The sequence below is a fragment of the Vidua macroura genome, chromosome 4, assembly GCF_024509145.1.
Source record: "Vidua macroura isolate BioBank_ID:100142 chromosome 4, ASM2450914v1, whole genome shotgun sequence".
Classification (NCBI taxonomy): domain Eukaryota; kingdom Metazoa; phylum Chordata; class Aves; order Passeriformes; family Viduidae; genus Vidua; species Vidua macroura.
Genome location: NC_071574.1, coordinates 15645717 through 15664960, shown reverse-complemented (window position 1 = coordinate 15664960; position 19244 = coordinate 15645717). Strand labels below are relative to the sequence as shown.

Below are 19244 nucleotides of genomic sequence, written 5' to 3'. Positions count from 1 at the left end.
AGGATGGTGAGGCAAGGGGTGACAGAAGACAGCACTGACTTTTTACAGGCTGTTAAAGGATCCAAACTAACCTCAGCTGAAGTGGCACATTCTGTATTTCAAGGCCTCATTTATGGGATCAGATCCCAGTGTACCAGTTTAGATCACCCTTCTCCCCCAGTCCCACACTTGCAAACATACCTTTGCAATTTTGCAGTTTGGCCCACTGAGAGCAAAATTTTTAATTTAGAATTTATATGGATATCAACCCCACAATTTACTGTGAAGCCTAAAATAAAGCACTGGCCCCGTTCTCAGACACCAATTAATGCCCTTTGAAGATGATGGACAGACAGAAAATACAAGCATGTCCTCAGAGAAGTGTCTGGTCAAAAGACCATGATATTCCATTGAAAGTCTTCTGTGAAGTCCCAACAGGCTCTGGATCAGGCCCACCCTTTCAACCTGACAGTGGCATGTCCAAGCATGACTGGAAGTTCAATTCAGTGTTTACTCTACAGACCACACCTCCTGCATCTGCACTCTCTTGTAAAGCACTTTTTCAGCTTCTCCATTTTTCAGCAGAACAATGCAGTTTCCAGGGCAGTACAATGACATTTAAATTTGTACCCAAGAATAAACCTGTAAAAAACAGCACAGTAATTATGCATGCATTGTTAATTACTAATATGCTTCCTGTTAACAAAATCTGAACATGCATGTGATGTTTAATTCTTAAATCTCTTCAGAGTCATGATCTGGATAACTCTTTCATATTCCTTTTTTTTTTTTCCTTAAATAGAATTGCATCTCACTCTCCATCTTTCCTGAACTCAGATCTGAAGCTGCTCAGTCCTCAAAGCTGCAGAAAGTAGATCTTACAATGTCAGCCCCATGTCAGACTTCCAAGTTGTCCCAAAACGGTGCACATTCTCTCCATAGTTCCTGTCTTCTGGCATTCAGCTGTGTACAGTCCAGACACACAATAAATGGAGCAAGCAGCAGTTTTTTTGTTTACCTAAAGTGGAGGGCAAACAAGCCCTACATTAGGTCAGGAAGAAATGTTTTTTTCCAAAGTTTTATTCCTCGTCATTATAAAATAAATATTACTTTTTCTCAGTCACTATCCCAACATTATTAGAGTCCACATCTTCCCTCCTCATTTCGGCATGCAAAGTAGCAAACTCTTTTAAATGGCTTATTGAAATGATCATAAAGAGGATGACTTCTCCATTCCCGAACCCCTTGTGGTGCTACTGTCCATTTCCTACTGCAGAGTGCACAGTAAGCTCAGAGCTGAACAGGACAAGGTGCCTTTTCGAATTCTTTTTGGAAGCTGGCTGATCACAGAACTTGACCTCGATGTTGCCATCACTGAATGCCTCCCTCCTGCCTTCATCCAAATCCATGGGATCTCTCTGAGATGCACTTGGCTTTTGCCTCCTCATAGTAATTCCTGAGTTCCCAGGCTGCCTGCCTGGGGATATGTTGTCTTTCATAATGCAGAAGCAGAGGGCAGACAGAAAATTTTTCTTGAAGTTCTCATTCATGAAAGCATACACAATAGGGTTGCAAATAGAATTGAAGAATCCTATGATCTGGACAATTGCAAAGATCATTTTGATTGTCACGTCATCATACTCCTTCTCAAAATTACCTGGAGAGGAGAAGAGAGATATGCTTTAGGCACAGAACGTCATAAATGCTTACTACTTAGCCTGTTTATATCCAGTTTGGCATTAGATGTTTTTGCTTAAAATCAACATAAACCCATGCTGGAAGTTCTTAACATTAGCAATTGAGTTTCATCAACAAGATAAAATCAAGACTTATCACACAGTCCTGCTTTGCATGTAGGTAGTAACAAAATCAAAAGAAAGAAAAATTATGAGCCAAAAAAGCTGACTGGCTGGACAATTGATTTATCTGCTACAATCTTATTTGTGATAGGAGACAAAGAAACAGATCCTGCATTTAGCAAGTAGAGTACAACTACTGAAAATTTCCTCTTGTTCCTGCACGTAGACTGCTGCAGTATCCATGGAGGAGGTGGGAGATGAACAGTGGAAGACCCCAGAGCATAAGGCAAAAAAAAGCCATCACAACAAGCATTGAGGGCATTTCCAAGCCAGTTTTCAGCAAAGAGCACTGAAAAACTCCAGCTGGATTCATTGGATATCATCAATGTGATGTCCACTATTTGTATTTCCAATATGCTTACCTCAATAAAAGGGATAAATGTTCCACTGTAAGTTTAACTCAAAACTGTTAAGTTATATGAAATATAATTAAAAACCTCAAGACATTTTATGCTCAGAAATAACTTTTACCTTCCAGCCAAGTCCTTTTAACCTTTCAGCAAATGATGGCAGCATAACAGACATGGTAAGAAAAAGAATCTACACAAAGACGTTCACTCCTCTAATACTCCTGGTTTTCCTTAAGTCTTTTTTTATAAGCAGAACATCAACCTTTGCTATCAGAAGGTATTCTAGAGCTGAATGCTGTAGCACCATTAGCTTTTCACAATACGAAGTTCCATTACTAAAACAAAACCCCAAAACCCCAACTTCATTCTATGAGATATGGCAGGTACTCACTGTACTCCATCATCATGTGAATCACATGGAAAGGGGCCCAACAGACTGCAAAGAGAAACACCACTGTCACCATCATAACAATTGCTCGCTTCTTCTTCCTGAAATTGCACCAAGAATTCCACACTGAATCACTGGGAACTGGCTGGCAGTTACATCTCTTTCTTCAAGTTAGACCTGTGACTGTGTTCTGATGGCTGCAGATTCAAATAAAACCCTCAAGGAAAGCTCAGAAGTAGACAATCCCCTTGGAAAGAAAAAAATGCATCATCATATAAATCTAGCACTTTATTTCTCTGTTTTGGGATAGCAGAGCACGTTGCAGCATGACATTAACATGTCTTGCAAGGCATTTTGAACTCTATTCAGGAAGAATAAAAAAGTCAGGAAAAAAGCTTTCTAGAAGTCCAAGTTCCAAGTGCATTTTGCTTACAAACCTTGATATTTTAGACATTTCGCTCCCATGAATGGTTTGAAGAACTGAAGCATCTCCCACTCGTTTCTTAATCCAGAGTTCATAGCCAATTTTAGTGTACAAAAAAAGCATCAGCATCAGTGGAAGAAGGAAGAGTATAACAAGAATAAAGGTCGTATATATCTTCTGATAAATGGGACTGGTCCATTCTTCCAAGCAACAAACATGCACTTTTTCATATAGAAAGTCATATTTAACCTGTAACAAATGCAAAGAAGATGTGCCATTAAGGTATTTATCCCAAGTGTAAAACCCAAGCACATTCAGATATTCCCTGTTCTTAATGGAACAACCAAAATTCAACAGATTTTTCAGAGTGACAAAATTCTTTCAAGCACTTTTCCAATTAAATATTGGGTTCAATCCAAATTGACAGAGAGAGGTTGGGAGATGCTCTGATTTGTACTTCAAAGGAGACTTTGGCTACACATTTTGCAAGTAAAGATGGATGCATAGAAACCCCACGTTAGCCACTTTAAAAAACAAGAAAATTAACATTCAGACTCACAAGCAGCAGATTCTGCCAAGCCTCCTGCCTAACCTCCAAACGTGTGTGATAACTCATCAACTATTATGAGCAGCTAAGTAATCTTAAAATAAGCACATTTCTTCCAGATCTTGGGGAGCACTGTGTCATCCTGAAACAGCAATCTAAGCCCTTTATTCCTGTGCGTCAGTGCAAAAGAAAGCCACAGTGCAAGTCACAGATGTAATTACCATGATTAGGGAGAATAGGCATTGACTAGTCCCTGCTTGTATTCCCTCTTCCACAGTGCATGCAAGTTGTAATCCTTAGCCTTTCCCAGGCTGGCACAAACAACCAAAGCTCCAACTCCCTTACCCCCCTCTAATTTCACAAGAGTTGACTCCATTTCACCTCAAGGTACAGGAAGATCCAGCAAGGACTGAGTTTAATAAACAAATCCCCATTTGACCTAACCTACCTCAAGCTGTTGCACGTACCACATGGGTGACCCAACAATAAGAGCCAGCAACCAGACTATGCCTGTAAACAAATACATTTTTTCATACTTTGTTCAACAAGCAGGATTTGGTATGTACAGTTTAACTGCTTTGAAAAGTCAGGCAAGGTAGAAAACTGTAGCAAAGAACAAAGTTTTCTATGAGGCACTCATCAGTCAACACTCAAATCAATAACAGCATGCTCTTTTGACATCAGCTTTCTGTCCCTCAAACTACCTTCTATCTCATTGATATTCCACAGGAAAAGCACTTAATCTGCATAAGGAGCATTAAATAAACCTCTTTGTGTAACAAGGGAAGGATCATTTCCCTGTGACATATCTTAAGCAGTGCTTGTACATTTTGAACTTTTCTTGAAAAAAAAAAAGAAATGGCTGCTAAAGGTTTATCTTTGTTAAGTACATTTTTGACTTCAGATGCTAAGTCCTTTGTGAGAGTTTTGGGTAGTGAATACTTTACTTGTAGGCACTAACCTTGACCTATTTTATAAAGGCCAATTAACTCTGCCTCTGAATCACTGGTCATATCAGAGCTTATGTTCTGCCATGCCATCCACACTGAAGATCATTTCCCACATACAATTACTGGAGATGCTTAAAATCTTACCAAGCATCGTGAAAGCTCTTTTATTGGTGTACTGCCACTTCATTTTTAGTGGATGCACAATTCCCTGGTGTCTTTCCACAGCAATGCAGGTCATTGTAAGAATCTCAGTTACAATAGCAGTGGACTGAACAAATGGCACCATCTTGCAAGAAAAGGCACCTGCAATGATCAGAAAGTAAGGCATGCAACAGCTATTAACACCAGACTCCATTACTAAAAATAACAGACCAAGATTGTTAGATTTATTGTAACATCTAAACTGCTAAGTCACCTATAGAAGCCATTTGGCAATGCAGCTCTCCATAGCCATTCTTTATTGTACACATCTGCAAAGCCAAGATTTCTAAGGACATATTTACTTGCTCTGTTACCAGTCTGACACTTACTCCTATTTCACTTTTGACCAAGTCTTCCATCATCTGTTTTCAAACATGTTAAGTTACAGAGCCATTTATTATTTTTTCATTTTGGCAGATTACTCTACAGTTTATGATGTTCTGAGTGTTACCTGTTGTCGTGGTTTGACATGGAAGTGAATTTTTCTTCAGGAAGTTGGGTCAAACCAATCAGTGGTCAGGTTTGGATATTGGCACCTGGAGTGACCACTGAAAGTATGGACACGCCTCTGAGAACACAGGGGGTTAAAAGCAAGAACTCCCAGGGGAACTGTCTCTTTGGTTCCAGTCTTCAGAGAGTGCAGACTCTCCCCTGCCCAGCCGTGGGCTGGGTGGGGGAGGGGAAGCCATGCGGCCTTGTCCAGTTTGGCCGAGGGGGCTGAAGGTCTGGAACCAGGCCAGCTCCTGCGGACAGAAGGGTGGAGAGAAGCGGAGATGCCTTTGTCGTCCCACCCCCCCCCCCCAGAGAGAAAGAGAGCCTGACGGCACCTGGAGATTTGCCAGCAGAGGAGAAGCAGAAAGGGGGGGATGATGCCCAGCGTGGGAGTCGGGAATGCTGGACAGAGATCTCAGCCGTCCAGGGAGTCTGAACTTTTAACCCTTTCCGGGAAATGAGGGCTTTGTAAAATATTACTCCTCCTTGATTTGTAGTGGAAGAGAGACAGTCTGGGACCTGAGATGTTAGAAGAAGAAATATTTAGGTGGGAGGAGATGATGGAGTAGCTTTTGGCTGGACTTTTCTTGTTAGCCATAGACTGAACCAAATTCTCCTGCAACAGAGACTGCATTTTAGGGGGATGCAGTGGTGACCCAAGGAGACCTGCTTCAGCAACCACCAGCGAAGGAATGGCAAGAACAGAGGAAAGCTGAGGAAGGAATGGTGATGCCCTCTGTCTTCAGGAAGAAGATGATCTCTGTTCCTGGACCCTTGGCCCCAGGGGAAAATGGGGGGGACTGTAGTCCCAGGATGAGAAGCTGAACTATTGTATCTTTGGGTCCATGGCAAAGCATCCTTAAAGGAGCCCTATGAGCAGTCTGTCCATGCTCAGTGGTGAGAGCACTGTGGCATGGAAAGGAGAGTGTGACACTGGCAGATTTTCTCCGGGCGGTTGCCATGTATGACATGGAAACACAGGAGGTGGCAACTGTGTTTCCTGGGGGGTCTACGTCACAAGAGAGACTTCTCTCTCCCTTGCTAAACTAAGTATTGATTATCTGAAGGGTGGTAATTTGATCAGGAATCCCGGGTGATGTTTCATGGTGGGTGTTTTAGAAATTGGGAGGAGGAGGGGTGTTTTAGAGGGTCTTCATCCTGGATTTAGTGTGTGTGTCTTTTTTAGTAGTAGTTTAATAAAGTTTTTTTTTTCCTTTGTTATTAAGCTTGGGCCTGCTCTGCTCTGTTCCTGATAACATCTCACAGCATTTATTTGGGAAGGTGTATTTTCATGGGGGTGCTGGCATCGCGCCAGTGTCAAACCATGACACCTGTTTAAAAGTTTGCATTTTCCACTGTTACAAACACATTCCTTAAGCTTGTTTACACATCACTCTATCTGTACACTTCAGCATTTAATGCATCATCCTGTCAAGTGAGCTATATCGAGGAGGACGCATAAGAGGAAAAATCAACCTCTTCATCATCCTTCTGTTCTCCAAGTCTCCCTCTCTGCTGATTACCAAATTATGTTAGTGCCACTGTGCAAAACAAATGCAATTTCCTGCCTGCATTTTCTAAGTTGTACAGATACATTGTGTTTATGCAACTTCAACTTTTATTGCTGCCACAGCTTTCCAAAGTGTATACTCAATTCTTAACATATCAGTCAGTCTCCATTAGCCATTCTCAAGTCCTAGCCATCATAGAAAGTGGTATAAATTATTCTGTAAGAAATCTTACCTTATTGCCCTTCCCAATCTACTTTTCAATTACCCATTTTCTGACCCTGAGATAATTTTCTCTGTCCATATTTCCACAGTTCCCTTACACTCTTACAGTTCAGTATCAGCTATTCATTCCAGCAACAGTCAGGGTTATTTTCCTTACTAGACCATTTTTTATACCTTACTCAGATATAATCCATAAACTCAAAACAGCCTAAGAAGTATCTGATCCAATTTTCAGTCAAGTTTTAAGATGCTACGGATACCTTAAGCAGTAACAGCACAGAAAACAGACAGAAAACAAACAGAAAACTCTGAAAACTTAATCCTACCTTCCATGAAGGGAACAAGGAACAGGAAAACTTCTACTTGATAGGCCAGACTAAAAGCCACTCCAGCTTACAAGAACTGGTTTGCTACTGATCTTACCAATTCTAGTTGCTCAAAAATCCCTTTTTCTGCAGCTCCACAAAGGGAAGGAGAGGACAAACAGCAGTGGGTGGAAATCAAGCACCTTTCAAGCACATATTCAACACCAGCAACACGATGGATGTGCACACAGATCTAGCTTAAACCAGAATAAAAACACACCTTGCAATCCAGTTTCAAGTTCCTTGAATGAAATCTTAGCATAGCCAGTAGGAACTGCATGGCTGAGGATGTATTGGGCTGCATGTGTTTTTCACCTGGTATGCATTTTTCCAAAGCATCAGAAAGAGCAAGACAAGACATCCTCACATCTTGAATCAAATGCAATTTATAAAATAAAATTCCCCCTGCTTTTTCCTTGGCATCAGAAATGCCTAAGGAAACGCCTCATGAAACAGAGCCAGTATTTCACTAACTCAGCATCTCATCAGTTTTTCACTACACCCAGTACATACGGCACAAGACCCACACTGTCAAATTCACATCCTTCACCCAGTGGGCTTAAACTTCTGTTGTGAGATAAAACCAAAGGCAAGCTCAAACCCTACCTACTCTGCACACAGCAAACGGTGAATGAAACCAAAGAGTTGGTTTTCAATTTTTGCTTCACTAAGTTAGAAGGGACTCGTGCTACAAATAGCAAACAGAAGAGCTGAACTTGTTAATCAAATGTTTAAGTTCCTGTTTCACTAAGGAAATGAGTTCAAGTCTGAGTGCTGAAGCTGGGAGAAAACAGAAAACAAGCAAACACACACAATACAAAGCTAAAAAAAAAAAAAAACAAAAAAAACCCTCAAACTTTCACCACAGGCTATTTCTTACAGTTTGAAAAAGGCCAGACTTAACATCCACTTGAACTATACCTGCCTTACTGGGATTTCCCTGTAATGCACTACTCCTCCACTGAAGTCCCAGCATTCCAGGGTATTCTTAGGAAGCAAAGTAGTATCACTATTATTCAAGTAACAAAATGAGACGAACTTTCACCATCATTCTGGTGGAATTTCTAGCAGGTGCCCAGCTATTCAAAGAACAAAGGGAACACCCCAAACTGGGAGAGAACTCGCAAATTCCCAGATGCCCATTTTTTTTTTTACAGATGTCTTCTCATTTTTATCCCAGCAACCACACTGTCAAAGAGACTCACTATGCCTTGAGCTGAACTCCCAGGAGAAAAGGCTGCAAAAAACCCCTAACTCAACTTTTTGAAGACAAACACAAAAAATAAGCACTTAAGCTATACAAAAGTAGCTAAAAGCAGAAGTCTACATAATGCCAGCAGGTTGAGCCTACTGAGCTGGACAAGTGACATTAGCACTTCCAGAAATGGGAAGCAAAAGAATATTTTCCATTAGACACAGCTGGCTGGAATAGAAACACCTGCACACAGCACACACTTTGGGGACTTGAAGGCCACAGCAAAACAGCCACAAAAGTTTTTTTATAAACAAGAAACACCATGATATTTTCAAATGAATAGTAGGTAAAAGCTAGTCAAAGCCAAAAATGTACCAAAAGTAAAAATAGAACAGAACTTCAGCTTCCCTGAAGTTTCTGATGCCACCATGCACAAGGTCTCTGGATATTACTGTTATTAACAATATAATATCCCTTCAGGGCTCTTGTGCTTGCCCTGAATTGTCACTCACTACACAAATGCTTCCAGTTTCTGAAATCACAAGACCCTCAAAATGCCTTGAAATTCAAACCTCCTTCAAGGATAAGAGACTGTTGAGCAAGGAAGTAGAACTTCCTTCACGTAAGTATTGAAAACAGATTTCATGCGGGAAAAAGAGAAATAAATAAATTGTTTAGAATGTCACGGCCAACTGAAAAGCCATCAACTTCAGTGGAATTCTGACATCAACACGCCTGAAATCCATCCACCATCCTTACTGTGTTTGAATGGGATTTAATACTGAGATACCAGGAGTCCTTGTACTTGGCAGAATAGTCAATGTTCTTCACATCAAGCCTCTTTTTAGTTTTCAAACCCATTGTTTTATTTGTAAATATACAGCAGCCATTCCCAACTGCTTAGATAATTACTGGAGACTTTCTCCAGATCTTTCAATACTTTAAATCAAATAACTTATGTTTTCAAATGACAAACATTAACAGGCCTTTGCACCTGGAAAATGAAATCTACTGTTAAATAAGGTAATTATTTCAGAATAATGCATGCACATGTCACTTAATACTTAATCCATTTGTGTAGAACAACCTTCATCTGCAGCAAAAAGAAACTGATAAAACCCCATTCTCAAGTGTCTGTTAGCTGAAAGTCTCTTATGAAGCAACTCAGAAAAAAGTGCCAGATTTTATTGTCAGGAAGATAAGGTAAGTTTTGAGGAAAAAAATTAATTATGCTACTACACCATAGTAAATACAGTGAAATTAAAATAAGACTGAGTTAGGCAAAAAAACAGCTGTGTCAAACACATACATTAAAACCATTTCAAGTGAATGCTAACATTTGTGTTCAGACTTAATGCAAAGAAACAGAAGATTTTAAAGGAATATACTAGCTTAAATCTTTGTTATAATCCAGCAGGTAAGAATGTGGCTGTTTGGAACATGGTTGGAGATTATATGACTAACAAACAAAAACAAAGAATAAAAGCCCACTTCAACGAGGTTCAGTCAAGGTTATTGAAATCTCATTCCAAAAGTTTTCCCAGTGCTGGGTTAAAGGCTAAAGTGCTGAGATCACCTCAAAATCACTGAAACTGTGTTAATTTCTGCACTGGTTGGCAGTACAAATAAGTGTTGACTCTTCTGAATAATATAAATAATGATAACACTTTAATATCTTAAGTATGCATCAAAATGCTTAAATTTCCACACAATTAGGCTTTCAGAGAACACTTCCAACAGTTAGTCAAGACAGCACGGACCACTTTCAACTGGGAAAGAAAATAATTTGCAGCAGAACACTGGGAATGAAAATAACTAACTGCCTCTCTTTTTCTAGAGGCTAAAAGTACTCCTTATGCACTGCTTGCTAAAAACTGCATAGATTATTCAAACAGTGAATAGTTTTCCCAACAATAACACATTCAGAGACTGCAAATATAAATGGCATTCCTGTAAACATTTTATGCCTTCATTGTTGGTCATTGTGCCTCGAACTGTGATTTAGCAATTTCAAATATCACTTCTTTTATCAGGGTTACAAAAGTAAAAGCCTGAAAATATTCTCTGATAAAAGTTAAATTGCTCCTTACTCTGGTAAAATGCTGTTGATCATGCCCTTGCACTAGAATTTCTGTCGCAGCTTGTAATAAGCTCTCTCCACCTCACTCGAAGAAAGCAAGTTGATTTTTCTCACATTTTGTAACTTGGGGCAGTACACATCAATCATCATCACACAGATGATATCCCTAAGGGTGTTGCATACCTGCAATGCATTGTCTTACATCAGTTCTTGGTATAGATGCAAGATTTAGTTCTCATCCCTCAGAGAGGCATGTTTATGTGTTCTCACACAGGGAAGTTCTAAGGTAACACACTGCTGGACACGTGACATTTGGTACATAACAAAGCTCCTTAAAGACTCAGCTGGGTAGAAGGTGTCAGTTTTTTACCAAACCTTTAGAGAAGAGGAAACTGTCACATCAAGAGGCACCAGAAGTCACAGCAACATACAGAAGACCCACCCCTCTCCTGAGGGGCAGCTGGAGGTCAGACAAGATATAGGAGGGCACCTCAGTATTCAGGAGAGTCTCAGATGACTCACTACTCTCAAAGCGACAGGCAAAGTCACCCTCTGACACCTGTCTTGAGAATACACACTCAAACAGATAAGATGCAAAATTCACAAGAATATAGGACGGTGCTGGCTGTATTGTAAGCTCAAGTTGTGCCCTTAACTTTCACCAGGACTGTTAGATTAGACAACATTTAATGAATTCTCCTGTTGGCCCGTGCCCTTAACTTTCACCAGGACTGTTAGATTAGACAACATTTAATGAATTCTCCTGTTGGCCCAGGCAGCTCTGTAAAGACAATACTCAGGTAACTAAGCAGTGTCAGGAAACAAAGCAACTATTGTAATATTTGACCCAGAGACAAAAGCCTAAATTTATCTTTAATAGTACTGTCATCAGTATGACAGGACCACTACTGCTGCCTCCCACCTATGACTACGTGAAAGCAAGTCCTCAACTGCTTCAGATTGCACCAAGACACACTACTGCTGTATGCATCCATTTACTCCCACTTGATCTCCCATTTCATCCTTCTTATCAATAAATACAATCCCAGAGATTATTTATGACAAAGCCACAATCTTCATTTTCTTCTGCATTACAGAGAGGTGAGTATGCTGGATTTTCATTCAAAGCTCCCCATGAAATTACAGCCATTTCAGCTGCGAAGTTTAAACTGGGAAATTAAATCATATACTGTCACTACTGCACTGACACAGCTACACAGATTCTTAAAGACACCAGAGAATCAAAAGCAGTACCGGTTCAAATCTGTTTTTAGTCAATATGGTGCTGCTTCCAGTTGTTACCCATAAAGAGTTAAAGGGTCTGTGTTAATGCTGCTTGATCATCAGGTAAAGTGAGGCACACTGAGATTTTTAACTGCAGGTGAAGTTAAGAGTATGTAAGTGAAAAAAAAGTCACAGCTTCAGCTACTCTGAAATTGTGGCTGTTCTTTTGTTTGCATTACAGCATTTGCAGTTTTTTCCTCCCCTCTCCCATTCTTCTGTGGGTTTCGGAAGGGGAAGAAATACAAACATACATACACAAGCATGGAAATAAACAACCAGTTCTAAATTAAACACAAGTACAAAACATACACATCTCAGTTCACATCGCCTAGTACAGATGCTTGTTTTAGTGATGCAAGTAAATCATGATACAAAGTGACTCAAGGCTCAGAATCCCCAATCCATTTCCAGCATCAAGTGTCTCAGGGTGCACCACTTTGTCCACCAAGGATACATCACAAGTCAAATCACCTTTTTCACAACAGAGTTGGATCTTGCACTACTCAGTGATGTCGCATTACAGTGAATAAGATTTTTTCACACTCCAAAATGAAAGGCAAAAGGCATATTAAATCAGTTAAGCTAGCAAGGAAAACTCTTCCAGGACTGGCAGGCTCTGATTTGCAGTACACCATTCACACTTCACCATGTAAGCATCAGGAACCAGATACCCTTGGGATACCATCAGTTCGTGTATTTGTTTTCCTCAATGTTACTTCAAAGCCCCTATCCCCCAGAGTAAAGGGTTAACACCCTTCCATGATATTACTTATTATGTCCTCCCAACACTGTGTCAGTTCAAGGTAATGATCTCACCAGATCAAAAGATCTATGGATTCACTTGTTCTGAAAATGCTCTAGCACAGCAAAGAGGGCAGGAAAAAAATACAGTAATCCCCAGAGAACAGTGTACTTTAGCTGCCCAAATATTGAATATCTGAAGAGATTTGTTGTAACTATGCTAGACCTTTTACATTTACTACATCTAGATTTTTGTCAGGCACCCTCAGTAACAGTGTCAGTAAAGACATATTTTCCCCACAATGTTCCACATGCCCATGCCCTATCTCCTGTAATTCACCCCACGTGGAGGCTTCAGTTGATTCTGATCAGATGTTTGGTCAAGCTGACAGATCAGAACCTTCCTTAGGAGAGAGAAGAATCACAAAGGTTATCTTCCCCAAAACAGCTCATAAGAAAATAGCACAGGTGTCCTTACTATCACTAATCCCAGGAGCTCTGGATTCATCACTTCTCATTGAAGTTTCTGTAATAAAGCCCATTTCTCACATGTGCTCCAAGTCTCCTCTGACCTGTCAATTCCCACCCAGCATTCTAGTCTGTGGGAAGTTCTGACAATCTCCATGTTCTGACAACCTTCAGAGCTGTCTCTGAACAACAGAAACACAGTAAGCCTTGGAAATTGAAATCAATGTGCCACTTGATCAACATCTTTCCTGATCATCCTGAAATATTCTGAAAAATATTTCAATTTGTGGTTGTACAAAATGTTGTCTGCTACTTGATGCAAAACCACCCCTTTTATTTTTCCACTTATAATTGTCAAGCACCGTTTAAAGAAAAAAAAAACAGGAAAATAAATACCATATACAATTCTACTGCACCTTTCTCTGCTTGCTCTTTACTACTTTGGAAGTGGGATGGATAGAAAAGGAAAAAAAAAAATTTCTTTCTAGGCATCAGGGAAGCTTTGCCAAAAGGTTCTTCACATCAACAGGACTACAACATAGCTCCCAAGAAAAAAAGAATTTAAAAAATTTAAACGGATGCATTATTTCAGCATAAATTCTACATGTTCTCTCAGTCACCTGTTCCTTCAAGGACATTCTTTTTCCTCACAAAAGGCTGAGGACTGTCTCCAAGCTGATAGCTGTCAGAGGAACTTAAGCTGTATAAAGACTGATACCTCACTTGCCAGGCAGATTTCATTACTTAGCAAGAAAATAAAAATATATAAAAATAAAAAAAAAATAAAATAAAAAAAAAAAAAAAAAAAAAAAAAAAAAAAAAAAAAAAAAAAGAGAAAGTAGCACGGCAAGGCTACCTGGCCAGCTCCACACAACGAAATGCTTCCCCACACGCACACCGCAACTTTGAAGGAGTATAAGCAGGAAAGAGGACTGGGTTATTTTCGGTTATTTTAACACAACCTGAGGGAGGGATGGAGAGGCCATCCCTCGCAAGGGGCGGGAAGGGCAAGGGTCCCTCACGGAGGGCAGGAATGGTCCCTCAGAGACGAGGGAACGCAGGTCTCGGCGGCGGCGCTGCCCCCTTCCCGCAGCCCGGCCCGGGACCGCCCGGCCCGGCCCCGGCACCCACCGCCGAGCCAGTTGGAGGAGATGTTCTGCAGCATGGTGAAGGGCACGCAGAAGAAGGCGATGAAGAGGTCGCTGAGCGCCAGGGAGCAGATGAAGATGTTGGTGACGGTCCTCATGGCTTTGCTGCGGGTCACCACGTAGAGCACCAGGCAGTTGCCGAAGAGCGCCAGGGCGAAGATGAGAACGCAGATGAGGACGAAGGCCACCTTGGTGCGTCCCGGCAGCTCCGGGATGTACACTAGCGGCTGCAGCCCGTAGAGAGCAATGAACTGCTCCCGCGTCACGTTGTTGTCCCGCAGGAGCTGTGCGAACTGCTCCGGCGTGATGTTCAGGGACCGCATGGCGCCCGCTCAAGGACCGACACCCCACCCTCAGCCGCCTCAGTGCCGCCGCCCGCGTCCCGCCATGGCCGTCCTCTGGTCCTCCGCTCTCGGCCGGGCCGGACCCCGCGGTGCGGCGGCGAAGGGAGCGCGCAGGGCCGGGAGCAGCCCGCGGCCGGCAGCGGCTCCGCCCTGACACAAACTTGGAGCGGCGGCGCCGCCCGCGGCGGGCGGGGGGGGGGGGGCGGCAGCAGCCAGTCAGCGCCGGGCGCGCGCCCGCCCCCGGCCCCAACGCTGTGGAGGGGGACGGGCGCGAGGCGGCTGCTGTGAGGAGGGAGCGCGCGGGGAGCCCCTCAGACCGCCGCGCCTCACAGCAGCGCTGCTCTCTCACAAGCCCTCACAGCGCTGGGAGCCGCCTCTCAAAGCGCTGGGACACCTTCACAACTGCCCCTCACAGCGCTGGGACACCCCTCAGAGACCGTCACACACCTGCCCCTCAACCTCCCATTGCACTGGGACCCTGTCATAGCTGCCCCCCCTCACAGCGCTGGGACTCCCTCACAGCATTACAGCCATTCACCGGTGTCTCCCCAGCCCAGGCTCACAATGCCCAAGGTAGGTGCTGAAACTCCCAAACCAACCTCTCCTCACGTTTGGATCAGGCTGAGAGGGAAAGGAGAGAGATGATGCTGTGGGGAGCAGGGCCTCCTGTGTGAGGGGAGGCTTATGCCACCCACAGCAGGTCAGGCTGCTGCTGGTTCATGCCCAGCCCAAACAAGACAGCGCAGGGATTTTATCTGCCCTTCCAGCCCCCTTTGTGCCAATGCCACTACAGGCCCTCCCCAAAGCTCAAGCAGAAAAGCAGTTTTCTAAACTTCACTGAGAGGACAGGAGGCTCCTGAAGACCCCTTTCCCAGCAGTACAACCACTCTTGCCAGAGGAGATGTGACTGAATTCCGTCCCACACAACCTGGCTGGCAAGGCTACACAGGTAAGGTCATGGAGGCTACTGAGGTGCACTCAGCTAAGTGGCTGGGAAAAAAAAAAAAAAAAGCCTTTGCAGTTTAAATATGAATAATAATGATAGTTCAGGTCTAACAGAGGGACCAAGTTGAAAATATGCATTGACTTCTCTTCCCGCCTAATTTAAATTGCCCAGTACAGCTTTCTCACTATCACAGGTAATATCCCCTTTGTACGATATTACATTGAATAGCAACAATTTGCTTTAATCAGTCACATAAGAAATTACCAAAAAGTATCCAGAAAAGGCAATAACAATATGAGAGCCTGTTCTGGCAACACTTACCACCCTCAAAGAAATAGATGTTTCATAGGGAAACCACATCACCAAAGAGAATGCTGCAAAATTACATTTTCTATAGAACAGATGCTCCATAGCCTGGGTACATAATTTTACCTGTATAAGGGAACCTCTAGAAAAGAATGAAGAAAAAGCAAAAGCTGTTTTTTTATAGAGTTTCTGGCTTGCCAAGGAAAATTGGAGAAGGAAGATTTCACCACCAATTCCTTTTCAGCAAAATAAATATGCTCAACAAGACCAAAGGTATTTTGTGTCATCTTTGAAAAAAAAAGAAATTCTGTTAAGTGGAAATCAATGGAGAGAAGTTCCAATGCCTGCACTAACCTGTGCTTCTTCAGTCCTCCAAGTGCTGACAGCCCTCTCTTAAGGTGTAGGTCCATGGCAAAGACTTTATTATCCCATGGTGAGAGATGTCACTTTGCTTGAGTGCAGCACTGCCATGTGTTTTCCACTTGAGACCAATGTCACCAGGCTCCCTCTGTGACAGGCTTTCTAAGCCTTGCTGTTCAAGGCAAATGCTCATTAGACTGACTTAGATACTGACAGCTTCTTTCATATTCCTTTAGGCCTGCCTTTTTGGCTGGAAAACTTGGTCTTTTATTCCCAACATGATCCTGCTGAGTGTATGCTCTGTATCACACAGACAGACTTCTTTTGAGATCAGTTTTCCCAGCACCTTCCCTTGAACTATCCATTAACTACAGCAGGTACAGCCTGAAGCCACCTTCATGTCCTCTGTTCACACATCCTTTCCTTTTCCTCTTTTTCTTTTCCCTCTTCCCCCTGCACTTTGTGCTGGTAACAGAAACCTCATTTAGGAGCTCTTCTATTAACAAACAAGCCAGATGTATTTCGGCAGATTTCATTCCTATTATAGATAAAGGCCCAAACCTGGAGGCCAGTCTGTCATCCCGGACTGCAGGATGTGTTGTGTTGTGTTGTTCATTGTAAAAAGCATCCAAGTGTATCAGGAACAAATAAATGGGAATAAGCTCTCACCTAAATAGTGCAGATATAGCCTGGGTTTATGGTTAGCATGGACATTGGTTTTCTCATATATCCTTGTTTTATTACTATGATTGCTCATTACAAGTAATCAAACGGCATTAAAAATGAACAACATCTGAATGGTTATTCCACAGAACATAAACAAATTTTGAAGCTGTCGGCAATGGAAGGGTGCCATTGCATCTAGTGCAGATTTAGCTGGATTTTTTGCATGCAAAGAAAGGCCCAATGCAGATCATTTTACTGATAACTTTTCTTGTTAATACTTACCTACATGGAGAAGATAAATGTAGGATTTACAGAAACTTTCATTTTCTTTGAGCATTATCCATCCTCTTAGCTGACACGATAAGAGCAGAGACATCATACAGGTTGTAGGGGAAATCACTAGTAACTGTATTACCCTGCTCCTTGACTTGAATTAAATTTTATTTGGAGTTAAAAGGGTTGAGTTACAAAAGGTGACCTCATCTCAAGCTGGTTGAAATTACTGAATCTTCTGGGCTACAAATAATTGGCAGGTAGTGAAAAGTGTTTACTCTTCAGGGCAGTGCCTCATGTTCTGCCTTATCCTGTACCCACTGCTCCAGCTTCCTGCAGCCACAGAGCAGCGCTGTGACTGACAGCTGCCCTGACTCTCCCCACACAGTGAAATCACCAGCCATGTAAAAATGTTTTATCTAGAACTGGAAAGAGAGGCTGTGCAAATCTTCTTAACCCAAAAGGTATAAAACTGCTTTGTCAAACAAAGGGGGTTCTTTTGCCTTAATTGACTAAATTCCTAACTTAAAGATTTGAGCAACTTTGCTGCTCGCCAAAATATGAGAAATATGTACATACACACATACCTTTGTCCTGCATGACTGCTTTCAGATTTTAATGATGTTTTTTCCAAATTCTTATCAGCAACCTTCAAATCCACTTCTGGTACTCTGAAGTCTATGGAGTTCTGATACTTGCATCAATGGGACATGGGTCATGCCCTTCTATAATCTCTGCAATAACAAATTAATCTCTGCTTTAAATTTTTAGTAGCCTGTACATAATAATAATAAATTACAAGGCACTGGTCTGTTCCTTTGACAATTATTTATTAAACTGATGCATTTATAAATATAAAACAGGGTTTGAAAAAGCCCAAAATCTTCTAGAAAATAATTGATTATATGGAAATAATGAATTTCTCATTATTCTTAACTGAAAAAGAAAAATTAGGCTTCCTACTAATTAAGTGGCTACAAATATTTTACTTCTGTATCTAGAATCCCAGTGGAAAAAACTAGCAACTTGAATACAGATCAAATCTTGGGTAATTCTCCTTTGGCTTCAGAATAATTGTATATTCTTTGGTCACAAACTGGCAGGCTGATAAGGACAGAAAGGTGTGAAATGTGTGTTGTACCGGATTGCACTCTTGTCAAAACCACTCATTGCTTCATGCCACCATATGCTGATTTGTTTTTTGGCTATGTGATTTATCTGCATGACACTTCCTTGTCATTCAAAAACAAACCGTGGATTTTCTGCAGACCGAGAAATCCTGTTAGTCAGTGAGGAACCTTTTCTCTTACAGAAAGGAAAGAAGCTGTACTTGCACTCTGTTTCCCTTCTAACAGCTTGCAAAGAGATCCACATCTGGCAGCTGTGAAAAAAGGGGTGACAACAAAGAATGTGCCTTCACAGTTTTGCATAAGTTTTGACAACTGAGCATGAAGTTTGTAGAAACTGTGAACAGCAGACATTTGGAACTCCAACAAAGCACATACTTACTGCATAATCCTAAACCAGAAATTTTAACACATTTTTTCCCCTTCCAAATCTCTACTCATGCTGTCTAGTTAGGCAAAAGAGATGGTAAAACTAACAAAGCGTCCCTTTTTCTCCTCTTCTTTCATTGCCTTGACACGTCATAATACTTTGGAAGAGACAATTCAGATCCATGGCACCAACTTCTAAACAGCCACTTCAACTAATGATTAGTAAACCTTCCTGGCCTTGGATCCTTTGGTAGATACCTTGGGGTTGAACTCCCCTCTAATCCAGATCAGTACCACAGTTTTTAGGATGACTCTTTAAAGCAATGGAACAGCTTACCATCATCATTAGGTATTTTTAGATTAAGTCAGAAATAGAGTTCCTTTTAAAATTGTCAAAGCCTCTGAAACATAAATTTAGGTAAAGCATTTGCTGTTGTTGAGCATATATGTTTGGAGAGAGCACTGAGGCGAAAACTTCAACTTTAGATTTATATGCTTTTATATACTTTGCCAAACCATAAATTATCTCGGAAAAGGGAAAACTCGACACTGATTGGACTAGAATCTTACTTGGTATCTAAGGATACAGCTCAAAGTTGGTCTTATCTGGGCTCTTATCTTCATGCATGGTTTACTTTCCATCACTTGT

General features: G+C 41.7%; 1 protein-coding gene and 1 long non-coding RNA gene across 2 annotated transcripts; one reads left to right on the top strand and one right to left on the bottom strand.

Moving 5' to 3' along the window:
- Positions 1-11: 11 nt before the first annotated feature.
- Positions 12-14584, bottom strand: QRFPR (pyroglutamylated RFamide peptide receptor). Its single transcript, XM_053976273.1, has 6 exons — positions 14188-14584; positions 4642-4800; positions 3996-4057; positions 3014-3249; positions 2580-2677; positions 12-1636 (listed from the first exon to the last, which is right to left on the bottom strand). Exons 1-6 carry the CDS (start codon positions 14525-14527, stop codon positions 1233-1235), a joined length of 1299 nt encoding a protein of 432 aa, XP_053832248.1. The 5' UTR covers positions 14528-14584; the 3' UTR covers positions 12-1232.
- A 477-nt stretch (positions 14585-15061) lies between these two features.
- LOC128806326 (uncharacterized) lies at positions 15062-16054 on the top strand. The gene is made up of 3 exons (XR_008436786.1): positions 15062-15121; positions 15316-15497; positions 15985-16054. It is a non-coding gene; the product is annotated as an uncharacterized LOC128806326 (long non-coding RNA).
- The last annotated feature ends 3190 nt before the right edge of the window (positions 16055-19244 follow it).